At 39.2% G+C, this 14,970-nt stretch overlaps 1 protein-coding gene across 1 annotated transcript in view; it reads right to left on the bottom strand.

The window, feature by feature from the left end:
• Positions 1-4,507: 4,507 nt before the first annotated feature.
• The window catches only part of LOC141510009 (uncharacterized), a 37,014-nt gene continuing 26,551 nt past the window's right edge, over positions 4,508-14,970 (bottom strand). The window contains 3 exon segments of the mRNA XM_074219954.1: positions 4,508-5,200; positions 11,768-12,996; positions 13,156-13,248. Of these exon segments, the coding sequence (XP_074076055.1) occupies positions 4,508-5,200; positions 11,768-12,996; positions 13,156-13,248 (2,015 nt within the window).

Raw genomic sequence — 14,970 nt, forward strand, 5'->3', positions numbered from 1 at the left:
CAAGTTGCAATGTGTCTGTGCTGATTAGATGAATATAAGTTTGGAATACTCTCGGGTTGTGCACAAAAATTCATGCAAACACCTGGGGTGGAATCTCTAAACGTGAGCATCTTGAGATATGGTTTTATTTGAGCTACTTTTTTTTTTTTGCAAGGGAAATGGGGTTAAGTGGCTTGCCCAAGGCCACACAGCTAGGTAATTAATAAGTGTCTGAGACCACATTTGAACCCAGGTACTCCTGACTATGGTGCTTTATCCACTGTGCCACCTAGCCGCCCTCTATTTGAGCTACTTCTGATCACATTTTATGACCTTGGCTGAAGAGAAGGTTCCCAAAGCATTTGGTTAATTTCCAAAGAACTTCCCAGATTAGAACTTAAGAGATTTTTGTTTCTTTCCCCAAAAGTTATTATTATTATTATTATTATTCTATTTAAAGGAAAATATATCTAGTTATTTAGCAACTTTTAAAGTTTAGAACCACATTCTCTACCAGTTTGATTCTTCAAATCACATCATCCAGTTAAAAAGAAGAGTAGATTTCCAGGACTGGCCCGGAATTCAGAAAAGCCTGGAAAGACCTGTATGAACTGAGGCTGAGTGAAGGGAGCAGAACCATTGTATAAGTTAACATCACCACTGGGTGATGATGAGCTCTGGTGGCCCCATTTTTTCCCAGCAGTTCAGTGATAAAGGACAATGCTGACTCTGTTATAGAAAATTCCATCCATACAGATACAAAGAAAAAACTATAAATGCAAAGTAAAGCAAAATTTGTTATTTTTTATTTCTTTTTCATACCCCCCCCCTTTAGTTCTGATTTCACAATGTGATTTATATGGGCAGTGGTGACAGCACTGACTCAGGAGAATGGGAGTTCAAATCTGACCTCAAGACATTTGACACTTACTAAGCTACATGACCTTAGGCAAGTCACTTAACCTGATTGCCCAGCACCCAAGGACTTCTCCAGTCAGCCATATCCACAACTGGTCGTTGGATTCAGATGGCTCTGGAGAAGAAAGTGAGGTTGGTGACGTAGCACAGCCCCCTGCCCCACACTCAAATACAGTTCATGCATTTGTCATGGCCTCATGTCACTAATGTCACAGTCTTCTTCAAGAAAGAAGGACAAAGATCATCATCAAGAAGGAAATATTTTAAACATTACTATACATATACAACCTACCTGAGAAGGTTCACAGCCACGGGGAAGGGAGGGTGGTAGACAAATATGGAACCCAAAAGTTTACAAAAGGATGAATATTGAAAGTATCTTTACATGAAATTGGAAAAATAAAAAGGAATTAATTAATTAATTAATTGAAAAAAACAGAGAGGAATTGATTTCCTAAGAAGACAATTGCATCATTCTAGCTCATCATTTTTTAAATGAACAACATTTCTCAGAAATAACACTCAAAATCACAAAGAAAATGGGCAGCTAGGTGGTGCAGTGGCTAGGCACAGGCCCTGGAGTCAGGAGTACCTGAGTTCCAATCTGGCCTCAGACACTTAATAATTACCTAGCTGTGTGGCCTTGGGCAAGCCACTTAACTCCATTTGCCTTGCAAAAACCTAAAAAAAAAATCACAAAGAAAAACCTGAAACATAAAAGCAATATTACAGATTTAAAACAAAACCTGTTGTTGACAAAACAGATTTGAAACAAAATCTTGCTGTCAATCACATGACAGTGCAACTGAATATATTTCTCAAATTATTTTACATAGAAAATACTTTATCCAGCTAACACTTCAGACTAAGCAGTCAGTTATATTTATAACTGGAGCTTTTCAAGCCATCAAAGAAACAAAGATGAGTACTCATCAACTGGTGAATAGCTGAAGAAATGACGACACATGAATTCAAAGCATTATTACTGAAGTGTAATGAAAAACATCAGGATTTCAAGAGGGATTTTACTCGTTTCATATACAGTGTGAAATTTGGGATGTTAATGAGTTCTCTTATAATGGGAAATAGAGTGAAATCCATAGCAGAGCAAGAGGGCCAACCTTTTTTTTTTTTACACAAAATTTGTAGTTTTATTTTTTTCCTCAGTCAGAGATTCATTTTGTAATGTGCAGGCATTTCAAAACAGTAATAGGGTCTAAAACATATCTGAGCAAACAGACAAGCACAGAGGACTGAAAATTCCTATCTAAAAAATGGAAACAGTAGGTCATCTATATGTCATGATTGGTGGGTTTCTCTTTCCCCAAAAGAGTTGAACCTAAAACTTTATTCATATTTTGTTTCCATTGCAATGATCCAATTGTGCTAGAGTATGATGCCAGTTAAGGATCAATCTGGGATTTATTCCTTTGGAGGCATCACTTTTAATCTCTTTTACAAAAGTCACTATGAGCTGGGGGAGGGGGGGAAAGTCCTTTCTTAAGTTAGCTTCCCCCTTAAGATTTGGTTCCCCCAAGCTTCCTGGAAGATGTAGACATGATATCAAAAGATGGTAAGAAAAGAAAAGGGGAAAAAAAGAAAGTTACTGTTGTGATCTTGCAAGAGTTGCCACGTTTCAGAAACAGGGAACTGGTCTTTTTGAAATGCACCATCCATTGGCCTTCAAAGTATTTGTTGCAATGCAATTTTTTCCCTTTGCTCTCTGCGCTTAAAAGATAGAACCTCTCCAAGCTCTTTTAGTTCATGTGAGAAGAGTTGACAATTTTGTTCTCCTTGATATATACTTATGAAGAGGGCTGCTTTACAAAAGAATGAGTCAAACAATACTCTTTGTTCCATTCTAAATTTTCAATAGTAGATTTTTCTCCTTCCTGGGGTAAGGACCAAGAGGAATACCCTCTTCCACCTGTGCCATGAAATATTTTAGGAGAGCTGTTGAGAAAGCTTATGATTTCAGAAAAACACTTCAATCCATTTTTAGGACTTCTTGCTTTGGATGTGATATGTGATATCCAATAAGGTCTGTGCTGCAGGGCCAGGGCTTTCCTCACTAATTAGATCCATAAATGTTAACCTCAGGAAGTCTTCTCCAATGCATATACAGTGATAAGATTTGGGTGAAGGCCTTCCCAGAATTCTGAATTTTAAGACTTCTCTTTAGTATGACTAGATTGATGTCTACTGAACTCCATCTTCCAGAGAAGGTGGGAACTCATTAAGTGTTTTATGACTTCTCTCTATGATGAATCCTTGATGTCAAGAGATGACCTTAGGCTGAAGGTCTTTCCAGCAGCATCCATGTGGAACTTGTTCCTCAGTTTGATGTCTAGTGACTTCCATCTTCCTGAGAAGTTGGGACCTATGAATCATTGATGAAAAGAGATGATATTAGGCTGAATGTCTTTCCAACCACATCCATGTGGAACTTGTTCCTCTGATGACTAACAAACTTTGTTCTCCATTTATATGCTTTTCCACATTCATTACAAGAGTAAGATTTCTATTTCATGTGAATTCCTTGATGGGAAATAAGGGAAGACGTTAGCCTGATGATGTTCCATGGTGATGGTATCAATGAGGTTTATCTTCCCCAATGAATTCTGATAGGAGAGAAATGATTATTGTTCTCATATATTAATAACCAATTACTGAATTAGGGCTAAACATCTCTTCACATTTTCATTTCCTCATTCAGAAATCAGCCCCTTAGATTATTCAGTCAGTCTTTAAGGGAAGGCTGATGATGAGATGAAATCTTGGGACAAGCCTTCCCCACCTTGAAAACTTTAGATCAGAGCTAAAAGGTAAAGAGATTTTTGTCTAGGTGAATTCTGCTCCATTGTGTTTTAGTCAGACAGGTTCAAGGGGAAGTGGATTTCCCCTTTTGTCTAGATTACCCTATTCAGGGATGGTCTGGATATAAATTTCTGTCATGTTGGGTGAGGTGTTATGCTTCCCAAACCCTCATTAGAATAGTCATTCTCATAAAGCACCGGCCCTAGAGTCAGGAGTACCTGGGTTCAAATCCAGTTTCAACCACTTAATAATTATCTAGCTGTGTGGTCTTGGGCAAGCCCCTTAACCCCATTTGCCTTGCAAAACCTTAAAAAAAAAAGAATAGTAATTCTCATAAATTTTGAACCTCTCAGAACTGATCACCACCTTTTGGGAACATCCACTCATCTAAGGGCATATAAGTACTGGGAGGCTACCATGATTCATCTTTGGTTTACAAAAGATAAAAAATGTCCATTCCACCAATAATTTGTGTTATACTAAATTTATTATCCATGAATGAAAAGAATGTCCAGAAATTGATCCGGGAATTGTCACAGTTGTTTGGCAAGGTGGAAGTATTTAAGGAAGTTTTACATACAAACCAAACTCATAAATATTGTCTCCAGAGTGGATTCTCTGATGTCCAGGAAGATGAACGTGTATATTAAAAGCTTTGGAATGTAATCGATACTTCTCAGGTTTGTCACAAGAGTTCATTCTCAGACATGGGGCAAGATTTCCCAAATTGATTACGTTCATACATTTCATTCCAGGGTGGATTTTCTGATACCTACAAAATTGGTTGGGCATCTTAAAAAGCCTTTTCATATTGATTATATCCATAAAGCTTCTCTCCAGCGTGGATTCTATGATGTACAGCAAGATGGGACCTCCTTGTGAAAGTCTTTCCACACTGACTACATACATAAGGTTTCTCTCCACTGTGGATTCTCTGATGTACAGTAAGATTGGAGCTGTGTCTGAAAGTCTTTCCACACTGATTACATTCATAAGGCTTCTCCCCAGTGTGGATTCTCTGATGATAAGTAAGAGAGGAGCATTCTCTGAAAGTCTTTCCACACAGATTACATTCATAAGGTTTCTCCCCAGTGTGGATTCTTTGATGATGAGTAAGAGAGGAGCTCTCTCTGAAAGTCTTTCCACACTGATTACATTCATAAGGTTTCTCCCCAGTGTGGCTTCTCAGATGTACAGCAAGTCCAGAGCTCCATGTGAAAGTCTTTCCACACTGATTACATTCATAAGGCTTGTTCCCAGTGTGGATTCTCTGATGGACAGTAAGATTGGAGCTCTGTGTAAAAGTCTTTCCACACTGATTACATTCATAAGGCTTCTCCCCAGTGTGGATTCTCTGATGTATAGGAAGATGGGAGCTCCTTGTGAAAGTCTTTCCACACTGATTACATTCATAAGATTTCTCTCCAGTGTGGATACTCTGATGTACAGCAAGTTTGGAGCTAGGAAAGAAAGTCTTTCCACATTGCTTATGCTCATAAGGTTTCTCTTCAGTGTGGATTTTCCGATGTTCAGTGAAACAGTCACTTCTTTGACAAATCTTTCCATGTTGAGTATATTCATTCTGATTCTCTATAGTGTAGATAAGCTCATGGTTACCAAGATGAGTCCTCTCTTCACCAGAAGCAGTAAAGTCATTCCAGGAGGTCATTTTGAGATTTGCACTCATTTCATCACACTTGGTCTCTGCATCTGGTGGAAACAAACACACACATATACGTATGAGGATATTCTCTTTTTCCTGGCAGAAAGATTCCCCAGTTAAAAGAAAAAGAGCTCAAACTTAAATGAGCAGAATCAATCATTTGAAAATACTATAAACTTATACATAAGACAATTTAATGATCAAAAAGTTCCACACACAACTGCAGTGGATCCTCACCACAAACGTCAGACAAGTGTGCAGCCACGTAGTCAGTATGTCTGACTCTTCCGGTCACAAGTTCTGAATGGCTGAGTGACCTGACCCAAATGTCAGCACCAGAGAGTAGAACTGCAGCCAGGTGAAGGAGTACGCTCCGGCCACTGAACTGGACAGATGTTCTCCTTTTTATTTTTCTTTGCATCAAGAGCATTTTGGTTGCAGACAATGCTTTTTCTTATGTTGAGGTAATTGCCCAACTGTCCCGAATGGACCAGTTTTGATGCTTTCTCCCATGGTCAATTCTTTGTAAATTTTATGACAACCTGAGAAATAACTTTTCTCTTTTTTATTTGTCCTGTCATAATTTTCAGTTAGATCCATTTTTCTGTCCATTTATTCTGATACTTAGATATTATCTCAAGGACCTTTTTGCAGCCTTGGATACTGTCAATCATCCAATTTTCTTGATACTTTTTTCTGTTCTCTAAGTTTCTTGGATATTACTTTCCTTGGGACTCCTCATTTATTCATTCCCACCGATCCCACACACCCCAATGTTCCTGTAATCTTGCTTTGCTACTGCTATACAGAACAAATCCTCACAGTCATTCATGGGCCAAATTATGTGTCATCCACTCCCACTCCCACACCCCTGCCCCAACACTGAAGCAGGTGATTCCACCTGTGTAACCTTGCTCTAACACTTCCCTTTCTCCACCATCATTGCCCCTTTTTTGGTTGGGGGTCCAAATGACCTCATGTTTGAGGTATTAAAAGAACTGACTCACATCCCTTCCCAGGTCACTCAGTCCTCCATCACCTGTTAAAATCATCTTCCTCAAGTTCTTTGCCTGACAATGGCACTCCCTACTTAATTCCAGGGCCTTGAGGACCAAAGATAAAATTCTGGGATGGGCTCTTCATCTTCTGCCTCTTTGTCCCTTTCTAGTCTTACTTCACCTGCCTTATCCTCCACATAGGCTAGGATATAATGGGGTGGAGGCCTCTTTGTTGCTGCAACAGTGTGGATTTGCCCTGGCTGGTGCTCCTGCCTAGAACTCTTATCGAGACTTTTCTGAAGTAGCACAGATCTATTTCCTTAAGACTGTTCCAGTTTTCTTCAACCTTAGTGCCTGCACACCTTGTCTTGATGGGCTGCAACAGCAGTTGTGTCCATACTGTCTTTCCGACCAAACTGTGGGATACTGGAAAGCCTTATGCTTTCAGAGAATGTTCCTTGTACTTCCTTATATGCAGTTGGCACTTAGTACATTTATATTGATTTAGAAAGACTCATATTTGACAGACTCAGCCCTCTCTAGAGAGTCAAAGGAGAGCTTCATGCCTCAAAATTCCTAAGAAAGACCTCTAATAGTATCACTGAAGCATGACTAGAAGAAAAATTGAAGGGGAGTAGGGTGGCATAGTAGATAGAGCACTGGCCCTGGAGTCAGGAGGACCTGAATTCAAATCTTGCCTCAGGCAACTACCTATATGACTATCAGCAAGTCACAACCCCATTGTCTTGAAGAAAAAAAAAGGAAAACTAAAACAACCAGGATAACACTGTACTTTTTAACAGAAACACCACAAGAAGAGCAATTATGCTGAACTTAGCTCTTCTCAGAATTTCAGAGATCAAAGACAATCTTCAAAGGCCTGTGATGGAAAACACTGTCCAGAATCAGAGGAAAAAATATGAAGACTGAATGTAGAGCAAAGAATACTCACATCAGTTTTTCAAACTTCCTTTATGGTTTTTCTACCTTTATCATGGTTGCCGCACCCCCACCCCAACCCAGTGCTAATGGAAAATACTATGGAAATGGATTTAACCCATATTTCCAATTTTTATTTTGGCTGTTACCATGAGACAATGTCATAGGAGAAAAGCCTTATGGAAACTGGTGGTTGTCCTTTCTGGAGGAACAAAATGACATTAGAGACAAGTTGCAATGTGTCTGTGCTGATTAGATGAATATAAGTTTCGAATACTCTCTGGTTGTGCACCAAAACTCATGCAAACACGTGTGGTGGAATCTCTAAGCGTGAGCATCTTGAGATATGGTTTTATTTGAGCTACTTCTGATCACATTTTATGACGTTGCCCGAAGAAAAGGTTCTGAAAGCATTTGGTTAATTTGCAAAGAACTTCCCAGATTAGAATTTAAGAGATTTTTGTTTCTTTTCCCAAGAGTAAGTTATTATTATTATTATTATTATTATTATTTTTAAAGCAAAATATATCCAGTTATGTAGGAATTTTTAAAGTTTAGAACCACATTCTTTACCAGTTTGATTCTTCAAATCACAGCATCCAGGAGTTGATTTCCAGGAGTGGCTGGACTTCAGAAAAACCTGGAAAGACCTGTATGAACTGAGGCTGAGTAAAGGGAGTGGAACAATTGTACATGTTAGCAGCACCACTGGGTGACGATGACCTCTGGTGGCCCCATTTTTTCCCAGCAGTTCAGTGATAAAAGACAATGCTGACTCTGTTATGGAAAATTCCATCCATACAGATCCAAAGAAAAAACTATTAAATCAAAGTAAAGCATACTTTCTTGTTTTTATTTCTTTTTCATGACCCCCCCCCCTTAGTTCTGATTTCACAATAGGATTTATATGGGCAGTGGTGAGAGCACTGACTTAGGAGAATGGGAGTTTGAATCTGGCCTCATGACATTTGACACTTACTAAGCAACATGACCTTAGGCAAGTCACTTAACCCTGATTGCCCAGCACCCAAGGACATCTCCAGTCAGCCATATATACATCTGGTCATTGGATTCAGATGTCTCTGGAGAAGAACGTGAGGTTGGTGACTTAGCACAGCCCCCTGCCCCACACTCAAATACAGTTCATGCATTTGTCATGGCCTCATGTCACTAACGTCACAGTCTTCTTCAAGAAAGAAGGACAAAGATCATCATCAAGAAGGAAATATTTGAAATACAATTATAAATATACAACCTACCTGAGAAGCTTCACAGTCATGGGGAAGAGAGGGTGGTATACAAATATGGAACCCAAAAGTTTACAAAAGGATGAATATTGAAAGTATCTTTGCACGTAATTGGAAAAAGAAAAAGGAATTAATTAATTAATTTGAAAAAACAGAGAGGAATTGATTTCCTAAGATGACTATTGCATCATTCTAGCTAATCATTTTTTAAATGAATAGCATTTCTCAGAAATGACACCCAAAATCACAAAGAAAATGAGCAGCTAGGTGGTGCAGTGGCTAGAGCATCGGCTGTGGAGTCAGGAGTACCTGAGTTCCAATCTGGCCTCAGACACTTAATAATTACCTAGCTGTGTGGCCTTGGGCAAGCCACTTAACCTCATTTGCCTTGCAAAAAACGTAAAAACAAAATCACAAAGAAAAACCTGAAACATAAAAGCAATATTACAGATTTAAAACAAAACCTGTTGTTTTGACAAAACAGATTTGAAACAAAATCTTCCTGTCAATCACATGACAGTGCAACTGAATATATTTTTCAAATTATTTTACATAGAAAATACTTTATCCAGCTAACACTTCGGACTAAGCAGTCAGTTATATCTATAACTGGAGCTTTTCGAGCCATCAAAGAAACAAAGATGAGTACTCATCAACTGGTGAATAGCTGAAGAAATGACGACACATGAATTCAAAGCATTATTACTGAAGATTAATGAAAAACATTGGGATTTCAAGAGGGGTTTTACTGGTTTCATATACGGTGTGAAATATGGGATGATTAATGAGTTCTCTTATAATGGGAAATAGAATGAAATCCATAGTAGAGCAAGAGGGCCAACCTTTTTTTTTTTTTACACAAAATTTGGAGTTTTATTTTTTTCCTCAGTCAGAGATTCATTTTGTAACAAGCATGCATTTCAAAACAGTAATAGGGGCTCAAATGCCTCCGAACAAACAGACAAGCACAGAGGACTGAAAATTCCTATTTAGAAAATGCAAAGAGAAGGTCATCTATTTGTCATGATTGGTGGGTTTCCCTTTCCCCAAGAGTTGAACCTAAAACTTTATTCACATTTTGTTTCAATTGCAATGATCCAATTATGCTAGAGTATGATGCCAGTTAAGGATCAATCTGGGATTTATTCCTTTGGAGGCATTGCTTTTAATCTCTTTTACAAAAGTGACTATGAGCTGGGGGAGGGGGGGAAAGTCCTTTCTTAAGTTAGCTCCCCCTTAAGATTTGCTTCCCTCAAGCTTCCTGGGAGATGTAGACATGACATCAAAAGATGGTAAGAAAAGATAAGGGGAAAAAAACAAAGTTACTGGTGTGATCTTGCAAGAGTTGCCACGTTTCAGAAACAGGGAACTGGTCTTTTTGAAATGCACCATCCATTGGCCTTCAAAGTATTTGTTGCAATGCAATTTTTTCCATTTGCTCTCTGCGCTTAAAACATCAAACCACTCCAAGCACTTTTAGTTCATGTGAGAAGAGTTTACAATTTTGTTCTCCTTGATATATACCTATGATGAGGGAGGCTTTATAAAAGAATGAGTCAAACAATACTTTGTTCCATTCTACATTTTCAATAGTAGATTTTTCTCCTTCCTAGGGTAAGGACCAAGAGGAATACCCTCTTCCACCTGTGCCATGAAATATTTTAGGAGAGCTGTTGAGAAACCTTATGATTTCAGAAAAACACTTCAATCCATTTTTAGGACTTCTTGCTTTGGATGTTTTATGTGATATCCAATAAAGTCTATGCTGAAGGGACAGGCCTTTCCTCACTAATTAGATCCATAAATGTTAAGCGCAGGAAGTCTTCTCCAATGTATATACAGTGATAAGATTTGGGTGAAGGCCTTCCCAGAATTCTGAATTTTAAGACTTCTCTTTAGTATGACTAGATTGATTTCTACTGAACTCCATCTTCCAGAGAAGGTGGGAGCTCATTAAGTGTTTTATGTCTTCTCTCTATGATGAATCCTTGATGTCAAGAGATGATGTTAGGATGAATGTCTTTCCAACCACATCCATGTGGAACTTGTTCCTCTGATGACTATCAAACTTTGTTCTCCATTTCTATGCTTTTACACATTCATTACAAGAGTAGGATTTCTATTTCATGTGAATTCCCTGATGGGAAATAAGGGAAGATTTTGGTCTGATGATTTTCCATAGTGATGGTATCAATGAGGTTTATTGTCCTGAATGAATTCTCTGAGAGAAATGATTATTGTTCTCATATATTAATAACCAATTATTGAATTAGGGCTAAACATCTCTTCACATTTTCATTTCCTCATTCAGAAATCAGCCCCCTTAGATTATTCAGTCAGTCTTTAATGGAGGGCTGATGATGAGATGAAATCTTGGGACAAGCCTTCCCCACCTTGAAAACTTTAGATAAGTGGTAAAAGGTAAAGAGGTGAATTCTGGTCCATTGTGTTTTAGTCAGGCAGGTTCAAGGAAAAGTGGATTTCCCTTTTGTCTAGATTACCCTATTCAAGGATGGTCTGGATATAAATTTTTTTGTCTAGATTGGGTGATGTGTTATGCTTCCCAAATCCTCATTAGAATAGTCATTCTCATAAAGCACTGGCCCTGGAGTCAAGAGTACCTGGGTTCAAATCTGGTTTCAACCACTTCATAATTACCTGGCTAAGGGGCCTTGGGCAAGCCACTTAACCCCATTTTCCTTGCAAAAACCTAAAAAAAATATAGTCATTCTCGTAAATTTTGAACCTGTCAAAACGGATCAGGACCTTTTGGGAACATCCACTCATCTAAGGCCGTATAAGTACTTGGAGGCTTCCAGGATTCATCTTTGGTTTACAGGAGATAAAAAAAATGTCTGTTCCATTAATAAATTCTGTTATACTAAATTTATTATCCATGAAAGAAATGAATACCCAGAAATTAATCTGGGAATTGGCACAGTTGTTTGGCAATGTGGAAGTAATTAAGAGAAGCTTTACATATGAACCAAACTCATAAATATTGTCTCCAGAGTGGATTCTCTGATGTCCAGGAAGATGAACTTGTATATTAAAAGCTTTGAAATGTAATCAATATTTCTCATGTTTCTCACGAGTGTTCATTCACAGACATGTGGCAAGATTTCCCCAAATTGATTACATTCAAACATTTCACTCCAGGGTGGAATTTCTGATACCTACAAAATTGGTTGGGCATCTTAAAAAGCATTTTCATATTGATTATATCCATAAGGCTTCTCTCCAGCGTGGATTCTATGAAGTACAGCAAGATAGGAGCTCCGTGCGAAAGTCTTTGAACACTGATTACATTCATAAGGTTTGTTCCCAGTGTGGATTCTCTGATGTGTAGTAAGTCCAGAGGTCTGTGTGAAACTCTTCCCACACTAATTACATTCATAAGGTTTCTCCCCAGTGTGGCTTCTCAGATGTACAGCAAGATGAGAGCGTCTTGTGAAAGTCTTTCCACACTGATCACATACATAAGGTTTCTCCCCAGTGTGGATTCTGTGATGTACAGCAAGAGGAGAGCTCCTTGTGAAAGTCTTTCCACACTGATCACATACATAAGGTTTCTCCCCAGTGTGGATTCTCTGATGTACAGTAAGACTGGAGCTGTGTCTGAAAGTCTTTCCACACTGATTACATTCATAAGGCTTCTCCCCAGTATGAATTCTCTGATGATACACAAGAGAGGAGCATTCTCTGAAAGCCTTTCCACATAGATTACATTCATAAGGTTTCTCCCCAGTGTGGATTCTCTGATGATGAATAAGAGAGGAGCTCTCTCTGAAAGTCTTCCCACACTGATTACATTCATAAGGTTTGTTCCCAGTGTGGATTCTCTGATGTATAGTAAGTCCAGAGCTCTGTGTGAAAGTCTTCCCACACTCATTACATTCATAAGGTTTCTCCCCAGTGTGGCTTCTCAGATGTACAGCAAGTACAGAGCTCTGTGTGAAAGTCTTCCCACACTCATTACATTCATAAGGTTTCTCCCCAGTGTGGATTCTCTGATGATGAATAAGAGAGGAGCTCTCTCTGAAAGTCTTTCCACATAGATTACATTCATAAGGCTTTTCCCCAGTATGGATTCTCTGATGGACAGTAAGATTGGAGCCCTGTGTAAAAGTCTTTCCACACTGATTACATTCATAAGGCTTCTCCCCCGTGTGGATTCTCTGATGTGAAGCAAGTCCAGAGCTCCATGTGAAAGTCTTTCCACACTGATTACATTCATAAGGCTTGTTCCCAGTGTGGATTCTCTGATGTGAAGCAAGTCCAGACTTCTGTGTGAAAGTCTTCCCACACTGATTACATTCATAAGGTTTCTCCCCAGTGTGGATTCTCTGATGTATAGTAAGATGAGAGCTCCTTGTGAAAGTCTTTCCACACTGATTACATTCATAAGATTTCTCTCCAGTGTGGATTCTCTGATGTACAGAGCTAGGAAAGAAAGTCTTTCCACATTGGTTATACTCATAAGGTTTCTCTTCAGTGTGGATTTTCCGATGTTCAGTGAAACTGTCACTTCTTTGACAAATTTTTCCATATTGAGTATATTCATAATGATTCTCTGTAGTGTAGATAAGCTCATGGTTACCAACATGAGTCCTCTCTTCACCAGAAGCAGTAAAGTCATTCCAGGAGGTCATTTTCAGATTTGCACTCATTTGATCACACTTGGTCTCTGCATCGGGTGGAAACAAACACACACATAAATGTATGATGATATTCTCTTCTTCCTGGAAGAAAGTGTCCCCAGTTAAAAGAAAAAAACCTCAAACTTAAATGAGCAGAACCAATCATTTGACAATAATATAAACTTACACATAAGACAATTTAATGATCAAAAAGTTCCACACAACTGCAATGGATCCTCACCACAAATGTGAGACAAGTGCGCAGCCACCTAGTCAGGATGTGTTACTCTTCCGGTCATGAGTTCTAAATGGCTGAGTGACCTGACCCAAATGTCAGCACCAGAGACTAGAACTCCAGCCTGGTGAAGGAGTACGCTCCGGCCACTGAACTGGACAGATGTTCTCCTTTTTATTTTTCTTTGCATCAAGAGCATTTTGGTTGCTGGCAATGCTTTTTCTTATGTTGAGGTAATTGCCCAACTGTCCCGAATGGACCAGTTTTGATGCTTTCTCCCATGGTCATTCTTTGTAAATTTTATGACACCCTGAGAAATAAAATTTCTCTGTTTTACTTATCCTGTCATAATTTTTTCGTTAGATCCACTTTTCTGATCATTTATTCTGATGCTTACATATCATCTCAAGGACCTTTTTGCAGCCTTGGATACTGTCAATCATCCACTTTTTCTTGATACTTTTTTCTTTTCTCTAAGGTTCTTGGATATTACTTTCCTTGGGACTCCTCATTTATTCTTTCCCACCGATCTCACACACCCCAATGTTCCTGTAATCTTGCTTTGCTACTGCTATACAGAACAAATGCTCACAATTGTTCATGGGCGAAATTAGGTGTCATCCACTCCTCATTATCACTCCCACACCCCTGCCCCAACACTGAAGCAGGTGATTCCACCTGTGTAACCTTGCTCTAACACTTCCCTTTCTCCACCATCATTGCCCCTTTATTGGTTGGGGATCCAAATGACTTCATGTTTGAGGTATTAAAAGAACTGACTCACGTCTCTTCCCAGGTCCCTCAATCCTCCATCACCTGTTAAAATCATCTTCCTCAAGTTCGTTGCCTGACCATGGCACTCCCTACTTAATTCCAGGGCCTTGAGGACCAAAGATAAAATTCTGGGATGAGCTCTTCATCTTCTGCCTATTTGTCCCTTACTAGTCTTACTTCACCTGCCTTATCCTCCACATAGGCTAGGATGCAGTGGGGCGGAGGCCTCTTTGTTGATCCAACAGCATGGGTTTTCCCTGGCTGGTGCTCCTGCCTAGAACTCTTACCCAGGCTTTTCTGAAGTAGCATAGAAATGTTTCCTTAAGACTGTTCCAGTCTTCTTTAACCTTAGTGCCTGCCCACCTTGGCTGGATGGGCTGCAATAACAGCTGAGTCCATGCTGTCTTGCTCACCAAACTGTGGGATACTGGAAAGCCTTATGCTTTCAGAGAATGTTCCTTTGTACTTCCTTATATCCAGTGGGCACTTAGTAGATTCATATTGATTTAGAAAGGACTCATATTTGACAGACACAGAGCCTCTCTAGAAAGTGAAAAGAGAGCTTCATGCCTCAAAATTCCTAACAAAGACCTCTAATAGGATCACTGAAGCATGACTAGAAGAAAAATTGAAGGGGACTAGGGTGGTATAGTAGATAGAGCACTGGCCCTGGAGTCAGGAGGACCTGAATTCAAATCTTGCCTCAGACAACTAGCTATATGGCTATGAGCAAGTCACAACCCCGTTGTCTTCAAGGAAA

This window comes from Macrotis lagotis, chromosome 1 (assembly GCF_037893015.1).
Source record: "Macrotis lagotis isolate mMagLag1 chromosome 1, bilby.v1.9.chrom.fasta, whole genome shotgun sequence".
In the NCBI taxonomy this organism is placed as follows: Eukaryota; Metazoa; Chordata; class Mammalia; order Peramelemorphia; family Peramelidae; genus Macrotis; species Macrotis lagotis.